Raw genomic sequence first — 27,309 nt, 5'->3', positions numbered from 1 at the left:
AAATCTCTTAAGGAAAGCACTGCATTTGTGTGTGTGTGTTTCAGCAGCAAATCTTAACTATTTGTGAAGACTTCCGTGAGACACGACTACCGAAAGGAATGGGGTTTTAGCTAACATTTGAGATGTACTAGATCCGCGACGCAAATAAGTGATTCTCAAAGGCTCAGCTGAGGTGAGGGACGGACCTGGCAGCAGATGAGAATTACTGCTGTAGTAATTACTGCTATAGTAATATTTTGATACAAGGATGCGTATAGTATTGGGACCTGTAGAATATACTGCATTGTAGTGATGTTGATCCTGTAAGAGAATCACCTTTCATGGGCTGCTTGTCACAGTGGAGTTTTTAGGCCTCGTGTATAAATTCTCTGGGTAATTCTTACACACAGTAAAGCTGGAGGACCACTGTCATGGGACCTTGCGCGTAGTCTTCCTTCATTAAATAGATGTTGAATAAATAGTATGCTTCTCTGTCATGAGAGCCAGTAATTGTTCTTAAAAGTTAGAGAGATTTTATCTCATTCATTTATTCAAGAGATATTTGCATTTCTTCCACATGCCGGGCCTTGTTTGAGGCCCTTAGGGAGACAGTGGTAAACAAGACAGAAGGTTTCTCTTCTCTTACAGGTATATTCTAGTTGGGAGGTATGGAAGAAAATGCTAAGAGGAAGTGATGAAGGGATGGGGGTTGGAAGGATGAGGAGGACTACTTTATATTGAATGATCAGGAAAGGCTTCTCTGGGGAGGTGGCATTTCAGCAGAGTTGGAGGGAAAAAGAAGTCAAATGTGTGCCAATCTGAGAGGGAAGTGTTGCATACAAGGGGGCCAGTTAGTATAAATGCCCTAAGACAGTTACAAACTTGGTGTACTCTTGGCATGCAAGGAATGGAAGGGCCAGTAGTTGGAGCATAGTGATTAAGGAAGACAGTGGAGTGAGGAAATAAGTGAGGCTCCAGTAATGGAACACTTTGTGAGCCATGGTAAGAAATTTGAAGTTTTCAATAAGAAATTCCAAGCACATTGGGAAACAGATGGGTAATTTTAAGCCAGAGGAGAGATGGAAATTATTTATATTTTATTAAAGAGTATTCTGGGGCCCAGCCCGGTGGCATAGCAGTTAAGGTCTCACGTTCTGCTCTGGTGGCCTAGGGTTCGCCAGCTTGGATCCTGGGCACAGACCTAGCACCCACTCATCAACCATGCTGTGGTGGCATCCCACGCAAAAGAACTAGAAGGACTTACAGCTAAGATACGGAAATACGTACTGGGGCTTTGGGGAGAGGGAAAAAAAAGAGGGAGATTGACAACAGATGTTAGCTCAGGGCCAATCTTCCTCAAACACACACAAAAAAGCATTCTGGTGGTTGTGCAGAGAATGAAAGTCGGGGACATGGGTGGAACATTGAGACCAATTAGGGCCTAATGCAGTAACCCGGGCAAAGATGATAGTAGCTTGAACTGTGGATCAAGTGAAGAGAAGCAAATGATTTCAAGATACATTTGGAGGTAGAGTAGACAAAACATACTGGTGGATTCACTTTGGAGACTGGAGTGAGAAATTAGCCTGATTCCTTGGCTTCAGCTACTGGGTGGCTGGTGATGCCCTTTACAGATACAGAGAAGATGGAGGAACTTTGAATTGTCAGGGCTCTGGTGATTAAATTCTTGCCCACAAGTGAAAGGGTTTTATTATTTGTAAGCCAAAATGCAGATCTGGTCGTTTTGATGGGTTTGCTCCCTGGTTGCCAGTTTTGTGTGCGTGGTATTCATTTACAAATAGATACATACATACATACATTTAAGTAAGGGATACGAGAGTCTTGTGCTTGGTGGACATTGACTCAGAGCACATGGTTTCTTGGATTTTAAAACATTTTCCTTAGACTCTGAAAACATAAAGATTGTTCTTTCCTTTAAGGCTGTTTTATCTTTAACCAGGAACCATTATTGAAGTATAGGTTTATAACACAAGTTCTATATCAGTCCTTTTCCCATCTCTCTCATTTTTCCTAAATCCCACATTACTTAATCCTTTCGATTTCCATGTTTCTACTACCTCATTGCATTATTTTCATAATCTTATCAATGTTGTTGTAACAGTGGGCATGTTTACAGGGAAATTCTCTTTGTTGCAGCCAGAAAGTTTTCAGTAACTTTTCTTTCTTTCTTTTTTTTGAGGAAGATTAGCCCTGAACTAACATCTGCTGCCAATCCTCTTTTTGCTGAGGAAGACTGGCCGTGCGCTAACATCCATGCCCATCTTCCTCTACTTTATGTGTGGGATGCCTACCACAGCATGGCTTGCCAAGCAGTGCCATGTCCGCACTGGGGATCTGAACCGACGAACCCCAGGCCGCTGAAGCGGACCATGCACACTTAACTGCTGTGCCACCAGGCCAGCCCCTTTCAGTAACTTTTCTATAGTGGCTGCGTATTCTGTTAACCTCATGAGAAAACCCTTTCTGCTTTGTCATTTACCTTTTATTTCATTTCTAATGGGCACTTGCCATATTTAATTTCTTAGAGTTTACCAGTATTGGGTTTAATGAATGCTGTTGACAAGTGATTAAATAAAATCCTAGAATTTAAGAACAGGAAGGGACCTTAGGTTTCTGATCCTGAGTTTAAACGGGAAATAAGGGTTGTTGACTCAACCCTTATTACTGAAGTTAGTGGGATACTAAAGTGGCATTCAGTGTTTCCTGTGTTCATTAACGAAGATCACTCTGTGTAGGTCAGTGATGCACGAACTTTATTGTGCGTGGGAATCACAGGAAACTTACTAACCATGCAAAGCCCTGAGAAGTGTCTGATACTACAGACTTGTGTGGTACCCCCCAGGAATCTGCTCTGCTAACAAGCTTCCCGGTTCATGTTGATATTGATAGAACTGTGGCCACACTTTGGGAGACAGAGAGCCAGATTGACACGGATGACCAAGCTTCTGTTAACCTAAAAATAAAGAGCCCAGGTGAGAGGCAGTGAGGCGTTTATTTGGGGAATCAAAGAATTGCAATTCAGGGAACACAGATTCAGGTAGAAACCCAAATAGTGTCCCAATTACTGGAGAGGGGCTCAGGGTTTCCATGGGGAGAAAGGAGGATGAGGTGAGTTGTATTAAACAAGAGTTCATTGGTGCTAGATGAGGTAAGGCTAGGTTTATACTTCCTAGATTGGCTTGAGATTCGGTCTTAGGGCAAAAGGCTAGGCTTGTACTTCATTGATTGCTTAGTGATTCAGTCACCAGCAAAGTCTGATTTCATCAGTCCTTACAAACAGAATACTCTTGTCCTTACTGACTTCTTGGAATGTTGGTGGTTTGGTCCAGTTTAGAAGATAGAGAAAACAGGAGACGTGCAAGGCAGTTCCTCTGAAATGGCTGCTCCAGCTCTATTTTCATGTGGCTCCACTCATGTCATCTTTCACTCTCCGAAAACAGGGAGCATTGACCTAGCCAGCATACTGCCTGCATCCAAACATCAGAAGAGATGTTTTCTTTTACCCTCATTTCTTTTACTAACAGGATGTGCGTAAGGTCTGAAAAAGACTTGTTGGGCAGAATTTAAGCAGTACAGAAATAAGGAAGTTTATTTCTATTAAATTGAGTTTGGGAAATAGAAGTTTCTGAATTAAAAAGCAAGGAAATATTTCCAAGATTAATTCCATAAGATCAGTCATCTTTCCTCCTAAGGGTTAGACTTAACGAGAGTCAGGTTCTAACTACAGCTGAAGTCCAGAAATCCTCCCTCCAGCCTCCCTGGAGGGCTTCTTAAAAAAGCAAATGATGTCTGCTTGCAAAGAAAACAAAACTGAAACTTTTGTTTCCTTTTTAGTGGTAAAGAACTCGGTTCAGAATAATTTGTAGGACTGGGGTGCCTAGCCCTTCCCCTGTGTAGTTTTCTCATCCCACCTAGATAGGACTGAAGTAGAAAGACTGCGTCTGCCTGTGTTTTCCAGCCCTGTAGCATGTATGTCACTTTTTTTCACTTTCCTTTTTATGGAGCTGTGATTGATCTCTGAGTGCTGTGCTTCACTTCAAACTTTATGCCAATTTTTTTTTTTTTTTTGAGGAAGATTAGCCCTGAGCTAACTGCTGCCAATCCTCCTCTTTTTGCTGAGGAAGACTGGCCCTGCACTAACATCGGGGCCCATCTTCCTCTACTTTATATGTGGGACGCCTACCACAGCATGGCGTGCCAAGCGGTGCCATGTCCACACCTGGGATCCAAACCAGCAAACCCAGGGCCACTGAGAAGCAGAACATGTGAACTTAACCGCTGCGCCACTGGGCTGGCCCCTATGCCAAGTTTTATTTTGTGGCAAATTACAAAGCTGCTGATAGATTTGCAGTAAGGAAATTCACTTGCTGGTGTGAATCTCTTGGTTTTCTCTCTGTCTGTTAAACATGTGCTCACTGCAGGATTATTTAATTGAGAGAGTATTAATGCAGGTTTTTATCATTTAACGATGATAGAAGGGATTTACACTTGTAAGCTCCAAGTCAAGTGTGTTATGTTGTATTTGCTGACGTAAAATATAAGGAATACTCCTCGTCAGCCACTGCACTGAGAGGGTCTCGGGTGGAGAGTGGTTGTTTTATGGTTAATAAGGCGATAGAGGAGCACCTTCTGACACTTTTGCCAGGTTACACCAAGATTTAAAGTCGGATCAGCTGGAGTTTGCTAGGATTTTGAGTCACAGGAGGCCTTTCCTCACACTGAGGTTCAAGTAGAATTCACTATGCTTTCTTCTAGTACTTTTATGGTTTCACTTTTACTTTTAGATCTCCAGTCCACTTAGAATTTATTCTTGTGTATGGTGTGACATATAGATCTAATTTTATCTCTTTCCAAATGACTACCAAGTTGTCCCAGCACCATTTTTTTTAAGTCCATTTTTGCCTCAGTGATCTAGCTAAATTTTAATATCAGCTAAGACCAAGTTTGTATCCTTTTCCAAATGCTCACCTTGACCTGTTTGTCAGATTATCATTTAAAACCTAAGTTAAGCTTATGGTGGCATCATTTATCAAAACCACCTCATTTAGATGCAGATTAGACCACCTTTCGAAGATCTGCATGGTGATAAAATTTTAAAATAACTGGACAATTGATTAGTTTAAGAAGTATAGAAACGTGCTGTTGAGATGGTTTTCTATGATATATTTCGAAGTTCTTTCATCTTTAAGAAAGTATAGGGCAGGCTCCATGGCCGAGTGCTTAAGTTCACATGCTCTGCTTTGGCGGCGTGGCGGCGCAGGATTTTGCCAGTTCAGATCCTGGGGGCGCAGACATGGCACAGCTCATCAGGCCATGCTGAGGCATATGGCACAACCAGAAGGACCCGCAACTAGAATATACAACTATGTACTGGGGGGGCTTTGGGAAGAAGGAGAAAAAGGAGAAAAAAGATTGGCAATAGATGTTAGCTCAGGGCCAATCTTTTAAAAAAACAGTATAGTTCCCATGTCATGTGAAATTATGTTACCCTGTGATCCAAGAAAATATTCCCTGGAAAATAGAATAAAATAAAAGATCTGAGGATCTCGGTGTTTGTGAGGGCAAAGAATAGATTTTAAACACTTGCAAATTGAATTGGTCCGTCTGCAAGGAATCTGTTTTGCTAAGTCAGTGGAAAATGACCTTGGATTAACTATAGAAGAAAAACCTAAGACCTGTGGTTCAAGCCCTGGATTCAGTGAAGCAGAGGTTTATTTTTAACATAGGTCTCAAAATGACTATAGATCAGATCTCTGGAACTGCATGACATGTTCTGGAGCAGTGTCATCCTTTTTTCAAGTGCCCTAATTCTTGATAGCAAGGGAATTAAAAATTACTTTTTCTTTAGGCCTATGGAACATGTTAGCTCTGTGCTTACCTTTTTACAGCATTTTCTGTGCCTTACTCAATTACTTCTTCTTGCAAAGAATTCCTTATTTCCACACCTGTGGAAGACAGTACAGTCTTGTGGTTAAAAGCTTGGAAGGTTAGACAGATCTTTCCTAGTTCTGTCATTTATCTTGGTGTAAAGTGAGATAATGATAGTACCTATATCAGAAAGTCACTGTAAGGATTAAATGACTAGCACAGGGACCGGCCCTGTCACTGAGGAGTAAAGTTCACGTGCTCTGCTCTGGTGGCCCAAGGGTTTTGCTGGTTTGGATCCTACGCGAGGACATGGCACCTCTCATCAGGCCATGCTGAGACGGGATCCCACATGCCACAGCTAGAAGGACCCACAACAAAAATATACAACTATGTACTGGGGGGATTTGGGAAGAAAAAAGCAGGGAAAAAAAATGACTAGCACATAAAAGCAATCAGAAAGTGTTAGTTATAGCTGTTAAGTCAAAATTCACCATGACTGTAGACCAAAAAATACCTAGGGATCTGGAACCTCTAAGATTTCTTAAAAGTCATTTTGGACACATTTCCCCCAAGGTGGCAGGCATAAATGAATTCTGTAATTTTTGGAAATATGCTAACCTCAGTCAATTATCCATAAATTATCCTTCAAGTTAATTTATGAAGAACCAATTGAATGTTTGGCTGAGGATGTGGGGTCGGGGGTGAAAGGTAGGGATTAAGAATTTGGAGGGAGCACATGGGAAGCTTTTGAGATTCTGGCAATTTGTTCTCTTTCTTACTTCATCTGAGTGGTAGGTATGTGGATATAAGTTTTACAACGTGTTGAGCTGTGCTTCGTCTTGTGTATGTTTCTCCATGTTTATTTCTGATTCTGTCAATTTCTGATGTAGTGAGATATTGAAATCTCTAATAATTGATGTTGGATTGTCTAATCCTTTGGATTCTGTCATTTTTTTCTTTATTATATAACTGCTGTTAGATGCATATTCATTTATAACATTTTTTTGATTTATTGATGTTTTTATCATCATGAAGTATCCTTTTTTTTTTTGTCTCTAGGAGTATTTATTGTTTTAAAGCCTATTTTGTCTGATATTACTATAGGCACTGCTGTAGTCTGAATGTTTTTGTCCCCCCAAAATTTATATCTTGGAAACTAACTCCCAGTGTGGTGATAGTAAAAGACGAAACTTTTGGGAAGTGATTAGGTCATGAAGGTGGAGCCCTCATGAGTGGGATTAGTGCCCTGATCAAAGACTGAAGAGAGCTCCCTTGACCATTCTCCCATGTGAGGTTATAGCTAGAAGATCCCTATGAACTGGGAATCAGGTTTCCACCAGGTGATGCTGAATCTGCTTTCACCTTGATCTTGGACTTACTTGCTTCCAGAACTGTGAGAAATGAATGTTTGTTGGTTATAGGACACCCAGTTTATGTACTTTTTGTGATAACAGCCTGAACTAAGACCACCACTCTCCTCTCTTATGGTTATTGTTTGCATAGCATATATTTTTTCATCTTTTTACGTTCAGCCTATTTGTGTCTTTGAATCTAGAGTGTGTCTTGTAGACAGCATATGGATGGATCTTCTTAAATCCAGTCTGACAACCTCTGCTGTTTGATTGGGATGTTTAGTCCATTCACATTTAATGTGCTTATTGATATGGTTGAATTTACATCAGCCATTTTGTCTTCTACATGTCTCTCGTATCTTTTTTTATTCCTGTTTCTAACTTTTACTGCCTTCTTCTGTGTTAGATCATTTTTTTGATCTAACAAATGTGTGCTATTTTAATATTTCTAATTTTTTAACTATTTCTTAACTTAATTTCCTTAGTGGTTGCTGTATGGATTGCAGTATTCATCTTATTACAATCTATTTTAGTTTAATACTATATAATTCCAGTAAAAGATAGAAAGTTTGCTGCAATATAGCTTCATTTCCTCTCCCCTCTTTTGTGCCCCCATTGTCATATTCATTATATCAATATGTGTTGCAAACCCAACCATATAATGTCATAATTGCCATCTTATATAATCTTTGTCTTTTAAAGAAATCAAGAGAAGAGAGAAAATAATATATTTATAGAGCTTTTTTTGTATTTACCATTTCTTTCTTTTTTTTTTTTTTTTTTGAGGAAGATTAGCCCTCAGCTAACTACTGCCAGTCCTCCTCTTTTTGCTGAGGAAGTCTGGCTCTGAGCTAACATCCGTGCCCATCTTCCTCTAGTTTATACGTGGGACGCCTACCACAGCATGGCTGCCAAGCAGAACCAGCGAACCTCGGGCCGCCGAGAATCGGAACGTGCGAACTTAACCGCTGCGCCACCGGGCCGGCCCCTGTATTTACCATTTCTAATGCTTTTCATTTCTTCATGTAGATTTGAGTTATCACCTGGTATCATTTCCTTTCAGTCCAAAGGATTTCCTTTAGTATGTCTTGTAAGGCAGGTTTGGTAGCGGTAATTTCTGTCTTTATCTGTAAACATCTTCATTTTGCCTTCATTTTGAGGTATGATTTTGCTAAATATCTAATTCTTGGTTGACAGTTTTTTTCTTTCACCGTTTTGAATATGTCGTCACACTGCCTCTAGTCTCCATTGTTTCTGGTGAGAAATCAGATCTTAATAGTTTTGTTGTTCTCCTATTCCTGACAAGGTTTTTTTTTCTTGTTGCTTTCAGATTTTCTCTTTGTCTTTGCTTTTCAACAGCTTGACTCTCTTGTCTCTAGATATAGATCTGTGTACTTGGAGTTCACGAAGCTTAGATCTTTAGATTAACATTTTTCATCAGAATTTAGAAGTTTTTAGCCTTTGTTTCTTCAAATACTGTTCTGTTCTTTCTCTCTTCTCTTCCTCTGGGACTCCTATCACATATATTGTTAGGGCTCTGTTCATTTTTCCATCTTTTTTCTGCTCTCAGTTCTTCAGATTGGATGTCTCTGCTCTAACTTTGTTTATTTCTCATGCCAATTCAAATCTGCTGTTGAGCCTCTATGAATTTTTTGTTTTAGTTATTGAACTTTTCAAGTTTTTAAAATCATTGTCATTGTACTCTCATTTAAGTCTTTAAACACAATTTCCTTTAGTTCTTTGAATTTTTTTTTTTTTTTGAGGAAGATTAGCCCTGAGCTAACGACTGCCAATCCTCTTTTTGCTGAGGAAGACTGGCCCTGAGCTAACATCTATACCCATCTTCCTCTACTTTATATGTGGGATGCCTACCACAGCATGGCTTTTGCCAAGCAGTGCCATGTCTGCACTCGGGATCTGAACCGGCGAACCCCGGGCCGCTGAGAAGTGGAACGTGTACACTTAACCGCTGCACCACAGGCCAGCCCAACATTTTTGTTTATAGCTGCTTTCAAGTCTTTGCTAGATCTAACATCTGTGAATACTCAGATGTTTCTATTGACTGCTTTTTCCCGCTGACTTGTGGGTCAAACTTTCCTGTCTCTGCATCTCTTATAATTTTTTGTTGAAATTGGACATTTTAAGTAATATTGTAGCAACTCTGGATTCTGACCTCTTCTCTTCCCTGCCAGTTATTATGTTGTTGCTCTTTTGTCTGTCTACTTATTTGTTTAGTAATTTATCTTGACTTAAGCTGTGTGATGCATTTCCCTTGGAGTATGTGGCCACTGATGGCTCTGCTCAGTTGAGTATTGTTTTTATTTTTAAGTCAGGCTTACTTGGGGTTGCTCCTGTTTCTGCATGACTTAGTGGTCAGCCAATAACTGGTCAGAGATTATGTTCAGACACTTCAAACCAATAAGGCTTTCACCTGCTGTCGGTGGATCCGTGTGTGGGTTTAGAAGTGTATTCCAAGTTTAGGCAGTTTTCAAGTCTGCCCCAGCTGGACCCTCTTGTGTCTACATGTGCAGAACCTCCTGACTGGGTGAGGATTTGTGAATAGCTGTGGCCCTCTCCACCGTTCCCAAGCATGTACACCATCTCCAGTCAGCCAGGGATATTTGAAGAGCTTATCAAGCACCTCTGTGACTGTCTCTTATATCTTTTGTTACGTTTCTGTCTGGTCCCTGGATCCCTTGTTTGCACAACTAGAACTGCAACCCTAGATTAGTTGAGCCTCTGACCTTCCCCGTTTGCTTGCTACTTATTGCTAACACCACTGGGCGTGGATTATTCTGCCTTCTGCTCTGAATCAGGGCAGCCTCCTCCAGCAGTGAAACGGCTGGTTATTCACAGCCTACCTTGCTCTGTTAGAACTACCAAGTCAAATGATGGGAGGAAGAAGGGGAGCAGTCCTTAGCAAGTACGCCACAGTTTTCCATGCCTATTTCCTAAAGTTCAGTAGTTTTTCATGAATAAATGTTACTCACTTTTTTGTAAGCCTTTGGTCAATTCCCAGAACACTGAAATGGTGGTTTATTATTATTTTATCCAGTTTTATGGTTGCTTTTAGGTTAGAGGATTTGGCAGCCTCCTCACTTCACTACATCAGAAGTTCCATCTAATATTGAGTTTTGAACTGTGGAAATATTTTATACATTCAGATATTAAAGTTAAATCAGAAAGGATGAGGAAAAAATCAGGCCTTAAAATGAATTGCAAACAGACACAAATTAATGTAACTGTATCAAATTGGTTACATAGAGAAAATATTTCCAGTAACTTTGGACACAGCACTCTGGCTGTAAACCCTTAATAGGATAGACTCTAAAGTCTGAAAGAACGGCAGTGAAATCTTGAACTCTACATAGTAGGTTCTTTATAGATAGTGATATTCGTATAGTAATTTTGAAACTTTTTTGTTTATTGTAGGATAGAGCAAATGAGTAAATATATTGCTGTTGTGGGAAACCAGAGTTTTCACTGTGGAAAAGGTGAGGAAGAATCCTGTGGTGTGCCCTTGTATGAATATATACAAGATTTCACTTGTATGTGTTCCTTGACTCGTGAGATGATTATTTTGTTTTTTTAAGATGTATTTCCTGTTGTTCTTCACTGGGGGGGCCTAAAAGCAGTGGCTCCCTAGTAACAGTGAACATACTAGCACCCAGATCTTTGTTTCTAAATACCATTGTCCACTGAAAGGACCCAGGATTCCTTGGAGAAATGGCTGATTCCAGGTCTGGGGCAGGCAGAGTATAAACTATTGCACCTGGAATATAATGTACACCTGCAGGAAAGTCCGCCCTTAGGGGGACAGACCCAGGCAAAGGCCCGTGCAGATCCTGGAAGTGGACTAGGGAGACTTAGGGAGGAAATCCTGGAGTACGGTCTAAGCCGGCCCCACAGGAGGAAGGGTGGGGTCAGAAGAGGGCCTTGACAGCGGCCCCTCTGCCCAGTCTAAAGGCAGCTCCACAACCCATGAAACCATTTAAGCAGTAAGTAACTTTCCTGATTTTTTGCAATGCTTTTATTATCTTATTTTTTTTTAATTAACCTGTGAGGCAGAATTGACTTCCCAAGTTAGAGGCATTATGTACAGTCTGTATTCAAAGGAAGATTGTGTGGGGAAAGAAGTGAAAGGTGGCCCTGGGGTGGAGATATGCTTTGTGCTAGACTTTGAAAACAGGAAAATTTGGTTTAGGTAGTTGGGAGGAGGATATGGAAGAGAAAGAAGGGCATTCCAAGGTGAGAATGGAGAATAAGCATGCTGAGTTTTGAGAGACAATAAAGAGCTCAGACTGTCTAGGAGAGAGCATTTGTGTTGGTAGTAATGGGAGATAGGGTTGAGTAGGTTAGAAATTTGATGTAGTGTAAATAAGAGACTTCTGAACTCTGATTTTCTTAGCTGTAAAAGTGGTCATTAAATACCTCCATGCCCACCTCTCAGAATTGTCTTGAAAAGCAAATGAGCTAATGTGTGTGACAACAGATTTTAAGCAATGAAATGCTATACTGGTATAGGTTATGTTGAACTTTGAATACCAGGCTGAAAAGTTTGCAGTTGTGGTAATAACTGTTGAAATAAACTCCATTTGTCAAGGGCATTGTCTCTTTGGGATTTTCCTTGGCAGTTCCTGTGATGATTTACCGTGCAGAATAATGTGACTATTTCCGCCTGAGTTTTCAGTGATGGGGAGGAGTACTGAGTAAAGAGGCCTGTAAAATTTCTTTGGTTCCTGTTCTTACGGAAATATCATTCTGGAGCAGATGATTCCCTGTGACGCCTCTCTGGAATGTGTTCAAAGGCATTGTGGAGGCATGTGAGAGGGCTCTTAACCACATTAGCCCAGAACCTGGAAAGCTTTGCACCTGGTGCTGCAGAATATCAGTATTACCAGCTGCTTTATGTGTGAATGTACTTGGCACTTAGCATGCTAAGTAAGACACATGCACGATATCATCTGTCCTTGGATTCCAGTGACCTAACACAGTACACGTGCCATCCTTTGGAGAAAGAGTGTGTTCCGGCAGCAGAATAAACCCTGGTCTTTGTACTGGGATCAAGTGAGTCTGTTGGCACAGCTGGGAGGTAGTGCAGCTTTCTCCTCAAAGTGCTATTTTTAGCTGTTTCCAAGGAGATGTTCAGCAGGATAATGATAATTGCGTTAATCCTCAGTTTACACAGTCTGTGGAAGCAGTGGCTCTTTTCCAGTTTTATTGCTTAATGAGTTACTGAGTTGTGATTTATCAGCCAAAAAATAAAATGCCTTCCTCAGAATAATTGGCCGTAGAATTATGTTCTGGAGCACTTCTCTGTACCAGTGCAACTTTTAGTCCTAGTTGTAAAGACATCGTGAGCTTTTCTCGGGCTGGCTGCTCAGGTTGGGCCTTATCAGTAACTCCTTCTGGGTGTATCTTGGATTTCTTTGCCCATTGGGATCTTAATGTTCTAGATTTACCAAAGAATGGGTAAATTCCTAACACACACACACACACACACACACACACACACTCTCTCACTCACACTTTCTCTCTCTCTCTCTCTCTCTCTCTCCGTCTCCCTCTCTCCCTCTCTCCCTCTCTCCCTCTCTCCCTCTCTCCCTCTCCCCCTCTCCCCCTCTCCCCCTCTCCCCCTCTCCCCCCCCCCTCTCTCTCTCTCTCTCTTTCTTCACAAGAGCCTGTGTGATTCATCTGTGTTCATAGAACATTCGTGATGAGTTGGCACTGGAGAGCCGAGTATACATCAGAAAGTAGCTTAAAATTGGAGCTAACACAGAGGAGGTTGAAAATTCTTAAAGGATGGGCATTAAATTCTAGTAACTTAATGTGCTGCCTTTCTCTAAAGAATTTTTGTTTTTGAAATAACTTCTTTTTAATATATTAAAGACCTTTAAGACCTGTGGTGCATTTATTCATATGATCATATAATTTTCTCTTTTAACTTATTAACAGGCTACCGTGCATTAATATATTTTCTAATGTGAAACCAACTTTTCATTTCACTGCTAGAACTTTATTGGCCAGTGATGCATGGTGTGTGTGTGTGAATTTAAAATTGATTGAATTAATTCACTAATATTTATAGGGTTTTAATTTTACCTTAATTCAAGTTGTTTTATAATTTTATTTATTTTTTTAATACCCCCTTCACTCTTTTATCTTACCCTCTACCCCCTGCCTCTGGCAACCACCGATCTGTTCTATGTGTGAGTATGGTTTTTTGTTTCTGTTTTTTGGGGTTTTTTTTTAAGATTCCACACATAAGAGAGATTACTCGGTGTCTGTCTTTCTCTGACATATTTCCCTTAGCTTAATGCCCTCAGTGTCCCTCTGTGTTGTCACAATGGCAAGATTTCATTCTTTTTTTATGGCTAAATAATATTCCCCTGTTTGTGTGTGTGTGGGTGTGTGTGTTTCCTTATCCATTCATCCATCAGTGGACACTTACATTGTTTCCTATCTTGGCTATTGTAAGTAATGCTGCAGAGACCATGGGGATGCATATATCTTTTTGAGTTAGTGTTTTCATTTTCTTCAGATAAATTCCCAGAAGTGGAATTGCTGGATCATATACTGGTTCTATTTTTAACTTTTTCAGGAACCTCCATAAAGTTTTCCATAGTGGCTGCACCAGTTTACATTCCTACCAACAGTGCAACAAGAGCTCCCTTATCTCCACATCCTCGCCAAAACTTGTTAGTTCTTGTCTTTTTTATAACAGCCATTCTAACAAGTATGAGGCGATATCTCATTGTAGTTTTGATTTGCATTTCCCTGATGATTAATGCTTTTAAACACCTTTTCATGTACCGGTTGGCCATCTGTGTGTCTTCTTTGGAAAAATATCTATTCAGATCTTCTGCCTGCTTTTTAATCTGATTGGATTTTTGTTTGTTTGGTTTTGGTTTTGGTTTTTTTGCTATTAAGTAGTTTGAATTCTTTATATATTTTGGATATTAACCCCTTATTGGGTCTATGGTCTGCAAATACTTTCTCCAATTCAGTATTTTCATTTTGTTGATGTTTTCTTTTGCTGTACAGAAACTTTTTAATTTGATGTAGTCCCACTTGTTTATTTTTGCTTTTATTGCCTTTGCTTTTAGTGTCAGATTCAGAAAATTATCACCAAGACCTATGTTAAGGAGCTTACTGCCTACGTTTTTTTCTGGGAGTTTTGTTTCAGGTCTCATGTTCAAGTCTTTAATCCATTTTGAGTTAATTTTTGTGTGTGGTGTAAGATAGTGGTCTAGTTTCATTCTTTTGTGCGTGGCTGTCCAGTTTTCCCAACACCATTTATTGAAGAGACTGTCCTTTCCCCATTGTATAGTCTTGGCTCCTTTGTTGTAAATTAATTGACCATATATGTGTGGGTTTATTTCTGGGCTCTCTATTCTGCTCCATTGATCTATTTGTCTGTTTTTATGCCAATACCATACTGTTTTAATTACTAAGCTTTGTAAAATAGCTTGAAATCATGGAGCGTGATGCCTCCAGCTTTGTTCTTTCTCAGGGTTGCTTTGGCTATTCAGAGCTGAAACTACTTTTAACTGGATTTGTTAGGGACTTTGCTTAGCTTCCAGCATCCAAACCCCGCTTCCTATTTGGAGGAATTCTCCCGTGTTGTAATCTTGTTGAGTGGCAGTACCCCATGTCCCTCCCTCCATTCTCTGACAGCTGATGCATATGACCTATGCTTGGCTCATTGGATGCTTCCGACCAAGGCTTTGAATCTGGATCTGGGCAAGGAAAAGGGAATGGTTAGGATTTATTTGCTATTACAGCCCTGTCTCGTCCAGACTCTTCCACTAAAAGACACTTAATGCTTTCTTGCTTCTTGACTTAACAAAGCTGCCTTGAGTCCTGCCTGTTTTCTAAGTCCATATTTTAGGCCTCTGAGTGATTCCGTGAGCCCCCGGTATCTTTCCAGTAAATCTGCCCTTCTAAAATTTTTTGCCTAAAATAGACAGTCTGTTTGCTTGCATCCAAAAATCCTAACCAATACGATAGAGAACATTATGATCCAAGGACCTCCCTTCTGGGTAGTACTAAGTAAACGTGGCCACATTCTTATATTTTGATACCCATCACCACCACGCACGCTCTGCTGCGGCGGCCCAGGGTTTCGCCGGTTCGGATCCTGGGCGAGGACGTGGCACCACTCATCAGGCCACGCTGAGGCGGCATCCCACATGCCACAACTAGAAGGACCCACAACTAAAAATACACAACTATGTACCAGGGGGCTTTGGGGAGAAAAAGGAAAAATGAAAATCTTTAAAAAAAAAAAAAAAAAACGAATAACTCTCCTTCAGATAAGTTATATCTTAAAATGAATTGTTATTGTATCTGCTGTACGTCTAACACTTAGTAGATACCATAAGTATTAGATTAAATTTATACCTACCTTTTCGTTTCTTTATTGAGATTCATCAAGTGCTCTCTTTCATCCAGAGGATAATAATAGGGTGTTTGGGAAGCACCCTGGTCTCAACAGCATATTTGCAAATCCTCTTCAGAGAGAAAATATTTTACTTTGGTTCCTAATCTTGGTGTATAATTGTTTAGGCTCCAGGCTTCTCCTATGCATGAAATACCCTGCTAACTGTATTTCCTCCCTTTGAAGTTTTTATTTAGTCAGAAGCTTCAAGAATGAAGAAGGGGATTTTTCGAGATTCTGTGCTTTAAAAAAAGAAAAAAGTGCTGTCGAAAGGTGGCATGCAGGGGCCAAGCCCTGTGGCATAGTGGTTAAGTGCGCACACTTGGCTTCAGTGGCCTGGGGTTCACTGATTCAGATCCTCTGCGTAGAGCTACACACCGCTCATCAACCCATGCTGTGGCAGCGTCCCATGTTCAAAAGTAGAGGAAGATTGGCAACAGATGTCAGCTCAGGGTCAATCGTCCTTATCAAAAAAAACAAAAAAATGGTGGCAGGCAGCAGCTGCTTCTCCCAATTCTGCTTGTGCCAGCCGTATTGCTAAGATGTACAGGGCTGGAAGCCCATAAGAACTCAGTACATGTCATCTTTGCTTTGCAGAACATTCACTCTGCCTTTCAGTTTGATGGGTGCTTGGCCATTTGTGAATTTCTGAGTTGCTAGAAGAAGCCAAAAAGAGAGAGATTTACCTGGGTTCCTTCAAATTTCCCCGTGTTAGCCTACTAACAGCATACTGCCCCAATCCTGCACACGAGGCTCATCTCCCATATTGCACTCTGCCAGCATGCTGTATGTCTCCTACGTGACATGAACCATAATTATAGTTAAATAAGTATTAAATCACTTATTTTACAGAAAAATAGTAGCTCATATTTATTGAGCCCTTATTTGCCACTCACTGTACTGGGAGCTTTACATACGTTATTATGTTAATCCATAAAATTATTAAAGCCTTATTTTTCAGATGAAGAAACTAAGGCTCAGAAAGAACTGAAACTTGTCCAAGATATGCAGTTAATAAGTAACAGATCCGGGGGCTGGCCCCATGGCTGAGTGGTTAAGTTTGCGCGCTCCGCTGCAGGCGGCCCAGTGTTTCGTTGGTTTGAATCCTGGGCGCTGACATGGCACTGCTCATCAAACCACGCTGAGGCAGCGTCCCATATGCCACAAATAGAAGGACCCACAACAAAGAATATGCAACCATGTACCAGGGGGCTTTGGGGAGAAAAAGGAAAAAATAAAATCTTTAAAAATAAAATAAATAAATAAGTAACAGATTCAGAATTTGAATTTATAATGGTATGCATACCAGTGGGTATGTTGTTTAGTTTTGTTTTGAATAAATAGAAATTAAATGATACCTGAATTACCATTCCAAGCAAAGGAAAGAAACATAGAACACCTAGGTTTTGTATTTTAGACATCAAGAATGAGATTGATGATAACCAGAGGGTCATGTGTTTTTCTCTGTATCTATTTGAGATTTAGATAAAACTGACCCAAAACTTGAGTTGCTGGGGCCGGCCCCGTGGCCGAGTAGTTAAGTTCACGTGCTCTGCTTCAGCAGCCCGGGATTTCACCAATTTGGATCCTGAGCGTGAATCTACACACAGCTCATCAGGCCGTGCTGAGGCAGCGTCCCACAAGCACAACCAGAAGGACCTACAACTAGAATACACAACTGTGTACTGGGGGGCTTTGGGGAGAAGAAGAAGAAGGGGGAAAAAAACGTTGAGTTGCTACCTATTAACCTAATATGTAAAGAAAGCTGACCTTTTTGTTCACTTAGAATAATATTGTGAGAAATTATGTAATTCTCTGATCTCTTTCAGAAAAGAAGAGAAGAGAGCACTAGACTAAAAGAAGAGGGAAATGAGCAGTTTAAGAAAGGAGGTAAGATAACTGTTTCAGCGCTAATATCTGGTCATCTTGACTCCTCGTCCTTTTTTAGAGTCTGAAGAAACACCAAAGAACGTTTAGAAACAACTGGCAAACCTCAACTGCTAACAGTACAGCATTGCCTCCCAACGCCTTGGAGTTCTGTTTTTTCTTCACCAGGCCCAAATTGTTCTCAACCGACAGTGACCAATTACGATGTGTCTCTTGGCACAGGCATAGTTTTTCTTTTCTATAATCTGCTATCTGTATATCTAGAAATTAGGAGGAAGAACTCTTCAGCTATTGCTTTGGAAAACTCTAACCTGGAATAAAAGGCTGTTTGTTGCCTTGCTGTACAAACAGGGTCCCCGTTCCTCGTTTGCAGCCCTGCTGAAACACTGACCTGGTGCTTCCAGCGTGGCCTCGGGCAGTATACTATGCCTGTACTTTGGTTGCTCTTTCTTCTGCATTTTTTTCTGGATGCTTTCAGAAGAGAGATGTTCTTCATGTCCTCCTGCATTTCTTACCTTTGCTTAGAAATAAATTCATGCTGATAATTTGGGGGAATTATTTGATCTTATAATTGCCTTCTGTCACATTTCAAAGTGTATATGCTTTAGAAATTTAGGAGTAGTAACATTTTCCCCCAGTTATTTTCAGGCTTATAGTTGTTTTTTTATATCCTGGTTTAGCAATCATTGATTCATTTTTCCTAAGAAAACTAATGGTTGTAAGTTTGAAAGCATATCTCTTTGTATTTTAGTGTTAAATATTTTAAATCTAAGAAAAGAGTGAATAAGCAATTTTCTTTTAATACCCTGACCATAATTCTGTGTGGTAGTGAAGATAGAAATTTATTTTTCTCTTTTGAGATCTTTAGACAACTACTGATATTTACATTATTGCTTTAGCTACATAAAATGTTTCTCCAAACGTTTCATGGAAGCAGTTTTAACCAGGTTAACTCTATGAAAGCACAATATCTTTAATGAAAATATATGTGTACAGTTTTTTTCCTTCATCCTAGACCATTAATCCCAGACTTCAGTCTCTTTCATCTGTCCAGCTCCCTAATCCCCTTTCAGAACTCCTTACTAAATCAGTAAGTCAAATGAAAGCTGAACTTACAAAGCATTCTGTCTGAGACAGTTGTCCTATGAATGGAAAACTGTGCATTCTGAGATCCTGTGGAATACAGTAATCTCAGAAATAAAATCATAATGACCTCTTGTCTTTACCTTATCCTCAGATTATATAGAAGCCGAAAGTTCTTATAGTCGAGCCCTTCAGATGTGCCCATCCTGCTTCCAGAAAGACAGGTCCATTCTGTTTTCAAATAGAGCTGCTGCAAGGATGAAACAGGTATGTATCTTTGACCTTTTCTATTTAAGAAGCATATGAACTTGCAGTGTTTTCACAGAGTTGCTTCTCTGAAAACTAGCATAGGAGCTTAAAGTTGCTGCCTCCCTTTTCCTGCCCGTATATTTCCTGATGTAAAGGGCACAGGGAGAATAGAAAAATGTTTTGAAGAACTTGAGTCAGATTACTGTTACCATTCCTCATTAAAGTGGCTGAGTGAACACTTTCATGGAAGGAAGGCCAGCGAAGCTTCCACCAAACTAGGGCAGGTTAATGAAGCAAAGAGGCAAGTAGTGCACGTCCTAGAATAGCTACGGCTGCTTATTTCAGGCCTCTGGAATTCTAGATGAAGACTCAAAGAGAAGGGGATCTCTGATTAAAATCTGATTAAACTGGTTAAAACTGGTTAAAAATCTGGACTTCAAGATGCTTGTTCCTAAGATTCTGATTTTTCTGTTGAAGGTAGGCACATGGGGGAAAAGGTCCAACAGTTGGGGTGACGGGTGCCCCTAAATGCAAAATAGATGTCAGAGAAGGTCAAAAGCATTTTGTATTTCCAAAGGATTGGGAACCTGGTATAGCAGGCTGGGTGTAGAACAGATAAGAGTGCAGTTAGGTCTGTTTTGTCCTGTACTGGTATTAAAAGTTAGATTTGGTGTTGATTTGTGTGATATTCCTATTTAGTCAACATAGTAGTTTCACTGGATTGAAATGATGAGAGTTTTGAAAAAAACAATACTACTTGTTTTGCTATGGCTACTTATATTCAGAGTGCAAAGGGTAGGCTATTTAACATACCATTAAGCAAGCACAAAGCAGGCTCAAGATTGGGCGAAGTGGTTTTTTGTTTGTTTCGATCAGGTATCGACCTCACTTTCTCTTTGATGTTGCCTGAAATTCTCCAGTGCCTCTTCCACAGTCACTCTGCGTGACCAGGTCTTTTGTGTGTTTTTTTGGCAGGGGGTAGTTCTTGAATGCTTGGACATGCAGAAAGGTTTTTTATTTTTTTAAACCCAAACTTGTATGTTTTATTATTGGATTCAGTCTCCAAGGTGAAGTATTTTTAGAGTGATTCACGTGGCACGGGAGAAGAAATAATTGTAATGCATACAAACAGACATTTTGTTTTAGGAGAAGTAAAATGATTATTTTAAGTTTATTTAAAACAATATTCATTAATATATTCTATCATCAATCAGAATTCACAGCTAACAGCTGTTACACTTAGCAGGAAAATTCTGATCTTTTGTGTTTGCTTCTCAGAGATATCTTGCCACATTCTCAGACTCAAAATTGTTGTTGTGAAATGGGATCTAGGGTAACTTCAGCATGAGAGAAAATGTACTGTACCCATGTGGCTCCTGGGATTTGGGATTCTTCGTTTCCACAATTGCCAAGTTAGTGCTATTGCTAAGGTTGGGCTAGCATGAGCGACTAGTTCTTGAGCTGGGAAAACGTCTTGCCAGCCTTTTGTCTGTCACATCTGAGGAGAACTCAAAAGAGGGTTGCTCTGTGACTATTTCTTATACAGAGGATAGAGTTGTTAGTGGGGTGTTTTGTTTTCTTTTAAGTTGCACTTGCCTCACTTGTAATATTTTAAGAAGATGCTAAAATCAGAGACCTGAAAACTTCCAGGATTAATGCACTAAAGTGATTGAAGGAGCATATTCTGAGTTTTTCAGGGAAGTGATGGGTTAACTGCTTTAAGAAGAATTTCTGAAAGGCAAGTTTGCAGGCTCGGCATCTCTGAGTGCCCCAGCCAAGCTTTACATTTCCTCTCTGGAGAGGGACAAGGCAAACTGGAGTTCTGGCAGAGCTTCAGCTCTCAGCCTCGCTACACGGGCAGACAAAGTCCTGAAAGAATAGACTCTAAATTTTTTAGAACAACTGTCCTTACATATTATGTGCATTGTTTTATATATGTGTGTAGACTTCAATAAGTTATGAAAGGATGGTAAATAAGTTGTGGTTGTTCTCATCCACCCCACTTTAGAGACTACCACTCTAAGCAGCAGACAGCACCTGAGCTCCCTGAGCTGTTAGTTGACTCTGAGCCTCAAAGGACTGCAGTAAAATTCCATGAGTCCTTGTTCTGCAGAGGCCGATTGTTGATCAGACACACTGCAACTTAATGCTAGTTTCTTAGGGGCACAGACACCACCACAGCAGTTGTACACATAAGTTGTAAAGATTTACTCCTATTTCAGAAACTTTAAAATATGAAATTGTGTCGTAGATTTATAGAAATTTTATAAGTTGGAGAAATACTGACTTATACCCAGTTACACAGATTTCTTTACTACATACTTCTTAGACTGTTCATATGTGAATATGTGACTTCTTAGAACTTTTATTATTTAAACTGCTATGATGAAAGTTGGAAGAGATTTAATATGGTTAGTGTTTCCCAGACAACTCTGGAACCTTTTTTGTTTATTGTGGATAAAATACACGACATAAAATTTGACCATTTTAACCATTTTAAAGTATACGATTCAGTGCCGTTAAATACATTCACAGTGTTATGCAACTGTCACCTCTAACGGGTTCCAGAACTTTTTCCTGACTTCTGAAGGAAACCCTGTACTCATTAAGCAGTCACTCCCCATCTTGGAAGTGTTTTTGATTGAATCCTCAAGCTCAGTTTAGTAGACACTGCTCTAAAATATTCTGCAAAACATTTAGTATTTGCTACAGTAGCTATTATGGAAGTAGTGAACATTTATTTCAACTAATGTTTCAGTAATATTGTGGAAAACTTCTAATCGGAGGAAAACAGCCATTTTAGAGCTGGAAGAGTCAGATTGGTTAGTGTCAGAGCTAGAGCTGGGATCTGGCTCTTCTGACAACCAGTGTTCTTTCCACTGTGCCACGGTTCTAGATTCAGTGAGTTCAATCAGTTAGATGTCTTATTTGGTGAATTGTTTTGTGTTTTTGTTTCGTCAGTGAATACATTAAGGTTTGTAACTGAGATTACATGACGAGCCACACTGTGTGTCTGTAGATGGACCATCTGGAAGATACCACTTTGGGTGTGTTAGTATGACAACTGGCCAAAGAGGAGAGTTATTAATTCAGTTGTTCATATATCATTTCCCCTGTTTATTGATCACAAAGTTTTCTCAAATTCAGCATTCTAATGTAAAATGTCTTGTAAATGTATTAGGTCAATTACAGCAATCTTTAAAGATACTTTGGGAAGAAGCTCCTTGAATACTTTGTTGGCAGAAGGCTTTCAAATCAGATCTGTCACCATTTTTTAATTTAAGGTTGGAAGTAACATGCATATTTTCGTGTGATTTCTTTGAAGAACATTCTGCATCTCCATAAGCAGTTATTAATGATCAGCTTATGACACTGAACCTTTAGGCCATTAAGATAGAACTAGGGTGACACATATTAATGTTATATTTCCTTTTAGGACAAGAAAGAGATGGCCATCAGTGACTGCAGCAAAGGTACAACTTTTTGGTCTTGTTACATGTTAACATACAAGAGCATTACCTCAGCTAGACACGTGCCGAGGCTCTCAGTCAGGTGTGTATTTGTACATGTGCCCCCTTCCTCTGGGGCCTTTAAAGAAGCAGCTTCACAGTTCACCCTTCTTAGAGGTGCTGTATGGTAGTCATCTTAGTGTAAGCATGCTTTTGAGTGGATAGTTCAGTCAGTTTATCCTGTATTAGTAAATATGTGAAGAAAAATTCAAAGCTACCTTGGCAACAGAAACTCGTGGAAGAGAATTTACTTCTGTTGTGTCCGAATTACTTTCCTCTGAGCTTGAAATTGGAGATCTTAACTGTATTAGGGCATCTGGATCTGTGCTTTTGCAGGGGCGTGGGGAGCTGTGGTGAAGGGCAGGTTCTGTTCAGGAATTAGTACTCTCTTCAGATGTAATAATTCTTCCAAAGCTACTTGCTTTCATTTTAATTACCCTTTCACTTCCACACAGTGAACCGAGCCTTTGTTATCTGATGTCTGAGTTCCGTTAAGGTCTTTTCATTCCACCAAATTATAGAGACACCCCCAGACATAGCATCCCTATTTTTCTTTTTTTTCAAAAATTTTAGCATAGGCTAGACAGTTGTCTTGCACTTCTAACCAACTTGGTGTGGAGAATATACATACAGTCATGCACCACATAATGACATTTCAGTCAACAACAGACCTCATATATGATGATGGTCCCATAAGATTAGTACCATACAGCCTAGGTGTGTAATAGGCTATGCCATCTAGGTTTGTGTGAATACACTCTATGATGTTGCACAAGGATGGCGTTTCCCGGTGATGCATTTCTCAGAACATATGCCTGTTATTAAGTGACACATGACTGTAATCACTTTTCCTTGCATCTTACTACTGTGAGGAGTTTTTCTAGCTAATTACTACTTTTTGTAGTTTGTATTTTTTTCCAGTTTTCTTTCTTTGGATAATATTTTCTCTGAGAGAATCGTAGAGTTAGAAAGAACCTCATGTTACCTAGTCCCACTCTGATACCGTGCATGAATTTCTTCTTCTATTTTCCCCTTTGTATTAGTCACCCTCTCTGTTGGCTTTCTCTTCTGTATACTTGGTATTGCTTTATAGTATCTGAATGAAACTGTTACTACGTTAGAATTTAGCGAACTACTTCTGGTCTAGTACTGTCTTTGGCTGGAACTAATTCTGAATGTACTGTTTTGTTTGGAAGACAGTGTTTAACCTTAATCTGTGTGAGATGTGTGAGTTTGAAGAGTTTAAATTAGGAACAAGTTGCTGATTTTCAAAGCTGCTTTCTCTGCAACCAAATGGTGAGAAAATGCCCTGTAAGCTTGATTAGCAGGGTATACACTAGGAACAGAGCTCATTTCCATTTATAGCCCTGGGTGTAGGAGCCTTGCCAAGGAAATAAGAGGAAGGGGAGGAAAGTGTTTTCCGGATTTGTTTTTGGATTTGGTTAAGCCAGTATTCATGTATTTATACATAGTTGTTAATGGGCTACATGCATTGTGCCCATAGGCAAAATACGTTGACAATAGTATGGTTTATTTGTATTTAGGACTCTCCCCCAACCCTCCTAACACAGACTTGCCCACTCAGTCATAACCTTCTTGGCAAAGGACTTATTTCTGAGGTCATATTAGAGTTCATTACTACTAGTCATAAAACAATATTTAATGCCATTCACCTTACGGTTTTCAGCCTTGACATTAATAAAGTTCAAGTTCATTCTCTTATGTGGATTGGGAAAGAAAATTACATGTTAGAGTGATGTGTTTGATTTTGAGGTTTTTTTTTTTTTAAAGATTTTTTTTTTTTTTCTTTTTTCTCCCCAAAGCCCCCCTGTACATAGTTGTATATTCTTCATTGTGGGTCATTCTAGTTGTGGCATGTGGGACGCTCCCTCAGCGTGGTTTGATGAGCAGTGCCATGTCCGCGCCCAGGATTCGAACCAACGAAACACTGGGCTGCCTGCAGCGGAGCGCGCGAACTTAACCACTCGGCCACGGGGCCAGCCCCAGATTTTGAGGTTTTTATAAAGTAATCATGGGGATGTTTTTCTCTTCAATAGATATTTGCATTATTAGAAGGTATCCACTAGTTGAGAATAGGGCAGTATCTGGGTTAAAATGTAAATTAGGGGGTTCATTTTTTTTTAAGATGTAGTAGAGGTCATTGGTGTATTTTTCTTAGGGATATTATGATATTGTAGTTGGGGGTATTTTAAGAGAATATTATGCACTGGACTAAGGGGAGGTGACAGGTAGCATGTGAAGTTGAAATGTTAAGAGGTTTGGGTTCTTTCAGAAAACCTTCTCCTGAACCAATATACCTCTCCAACTCCTGTACCATTTCATTTTTCTGATCCTCGTCATTGAAAGAATTGTCTATACTTGCTCTCTCTACTGTGTCTTCTCCCATTCTCTCCTCACCCACATCCACTAGGCTTCTGTTTCATCCATGCCGCCGAAACCCATCTTGTAATGGTCACCAGCAACTTCATCTTGTTCAATTAAATAATTGCTTCTCTAGCCTTGCCTTGCTTGACCTCCCAAAAGCATTTAATACAGTGCATCATTCCTCATTTTTTTCCTGCTTCCTTGGCTATTCCTTCTTATTTTCTTTTGCTGACTTCTCTGTCAACCTCAATATTTTGAAAGTCCCTAGATCTTAGTCCTACGTAGGGCCCTCTTCTTTTTTTTCCTCTATATTTTCTCCCTTTATGATCTCATCCAGTTCTGAAACTTTAAATACCATCTGTATGCTACAGTTTATATCTTCAGCTCTTCTCTGTGGTCTGGAACCCTATATTCCACTGCACATTTGACATCTCTTCTTGGACTTCTGGTAGGTATTGCAGATTTAATGTGCCTGGAACAGACTCTGGTACCGTCCCCCGTACGTACACACACACACACACACACACACACACACACACAACTTGCTGTTAGTTTTTTTCCACTCTAATGAATGGCATTACCATCCATTCACTTGCTTCAACTAAAATCTTGGTGTCATCCCTGATTGTAGTATTCTCTTTCTTTCATTCCACATGGCTTAATTAATCAACAAGTCCTATGGGCTCTAATTCATAGACATGTACTTAATCTGGCCTCTTCTTTCCATCCCCACTATTACAAGCTTAGCCAACATCATCTCTCTGGACCACTGCACTAGCCTCCCAACTGTCTCACTGCTTTCACTTGTGCCTTCCACACTACAGCCAAAGTGATCCTTTAAAACTGAAAATCAGATCATGACTTTCGTCTGCTTGAAACCATTCCACTGGCTTCTCATCACACTTAGGAACATGTCCAAGCTCCTTTCCCTGGCCAGCAAGGCCTTCATGATCTGGTCCTTGCCTATACTGTTGACCTCATCTCTTCCACAGCCCCCAGCCTAGTCACTAACATGCCTCCAAAGTAATTCTTACTTTAGAGCCTTTATTCTTGTTAGTCCCTCTTTCTGGTAAGCTGCTCCTTAGCTTTTCAAATGGCTGGTCTCCCTCAGACATTCCCTCTTCATATGCTTTGACCACTCTCTGAAGTTACCTTATTCCCCCTTCACTTGCATTTACATTACCTTGTTTTATCTTTCTATATAGCACTATAACTCTCTGAAATTATTTGTGTTCTCTCTACTCTTGCCTACTAGAATAGCCTAAAGCTTCATGAGAACAAGACCCTTGTCCATCTTTTTTACCACTCCAGAGATAGAGTACATTCGGTACATATATCAGGTACTAAATAAATAGTTACCGAAAGCATGAATTAATGACAATCGAGTAAATTATTTGAAGAGAAAAATGTTCTAGACCTGTGACACTGCTTTCTAACAGAAAAAGAAACAACTCAACAAAGAATAGGAGAATTGCAGTACCCTTGAACCAAAACACAGGCAAAGGATTATTAGAAGGGGAATTGTCGTCGGATAAAGGAAAGGATGTTATGTGTCAGTGACCTAAACGTGCTATAGCAGCAGTTTGAAGGAACAGTGAGGGTTTAGCTAAAAATGTAACCTCAGTAATCATGGCACAACCTCAGTAGTTGAGGCCTAGAAAAAAGAGAATGATAGCAGAGCCTGTCACCAAACTCTTTAATATGTACCTTTACAGTCTCTCTCACTTTGCCATTGTGCACTTGAGCTTTGGGTTCTGACGTATTCTGAACTGGGTGGAGGACAAGTAGGTGAAAACCAGGAGTTGGGGTATAGACCACGCTGTAAACTACAGCCGCAAGCCAAATCCAGCCTGCCATCTGCTTTTGTGTACAGCCCATGAGCTAAGGATGGTTTTTACATTTTTAAATGGTTGAAAATAAAAGACACATATTTTGTAACCGATGAAAATTATGTGAAATTCAAATTTCAGTATCCATAGATAAAAGTTTCTTGGAAGACAGCCACCGTTATTTGTTTACTCATCGTCTGTGGTTGATTTTGTGCTGCAACAGCGGAGTTGAGTAACTGTGGCAGAGGTCTGTCCCGCAAAGCCTGTCATCTTTACTATCTTGCCCTGTACAGGAAAAGTTTGCTGACCCAGGTACACCTTTGACAAATGACTCTTCCTTTTGGACTCTTGGAGCATGCTTAATAAAGGAAAGATGTAGCTGAGGATGTATAGGCTCGTTTTCTTCATGGTAACAATTATTTATTCTCTTTTTTACAGCAATTAAGTTAAACCCCAGCTATATCAGAGCAATATTGAGGAGAGCGGAATTGTACGAGAAAACTGACAAGCTAGATGAAGCCCTGGAAGACTATAAATCTATATTAGAGAAAGATCCATCAGTACATCAAGCAAGAGAAGCTTGTATGGTAAACCTCTTTTTTAAAAAATATTTTTTCTTCTATTCCCTGTATTGCTACTCAGCAAATCTTAAATAATCCTTTGGGACATAACTATGTTCCATTTCTGTGCTTTTGAGCAGCTTTCAA

The 27,309-nt window shown here is 39.9% G+C and overlaps 1 protein-coding gene across 3 annotated transcripts in view; it reads left to right on the top strand.

The window, feature by feature from the left end:
- The window catches only part of TTC1 (tetratricopeptide repeat domain 1), a 47,556-nt gene that overhangs the window by 7,245 nt on the left and 13,002 nt on the right, over positions 1-27,309 (top strand). For all 3 annotated transcript variants that reach the window (XM_008523364.2, XM_070569131.1, XM_070569132.1), the window contains exons 3-6: positions 17,490-17,550; positions 18,785-18,897; positions 22,316-22,352; positions 27,041-27,189. In XM_008523364.2, the coding sequence (XP_008521586.1) occupies positions 17,490-17,550; positions 18,785-18,897; positions 22,316-22,352; positions 27,041-27,189 (360 nt within the window). The remainder of the gene's footprint in view (positions 1-17,489; positions 17,551-18,784; positions 18,898-22,315; positions 22,353-27,040; positions 27,190-27,309) is intronic.

This window comes from Equus przewalskii, chromosome 13, assembly GCF_037783145.1.
Source record: "Equus przewalskii isolate Varuska chromosome 13, EquPr2, whole genome shotgun sequence".
In the NCBI taxonomy this organism is placed as follows: Eukaryota; Metazoa; Chordata; class Mammalia; order Perissodactyla; family Equidae; genus Equus; species Equus przewalskii.
Note: the sequence above shows the minus strand (reverse complement) of the source record. Positions and strands in the feature narration are given on the sequence as shown.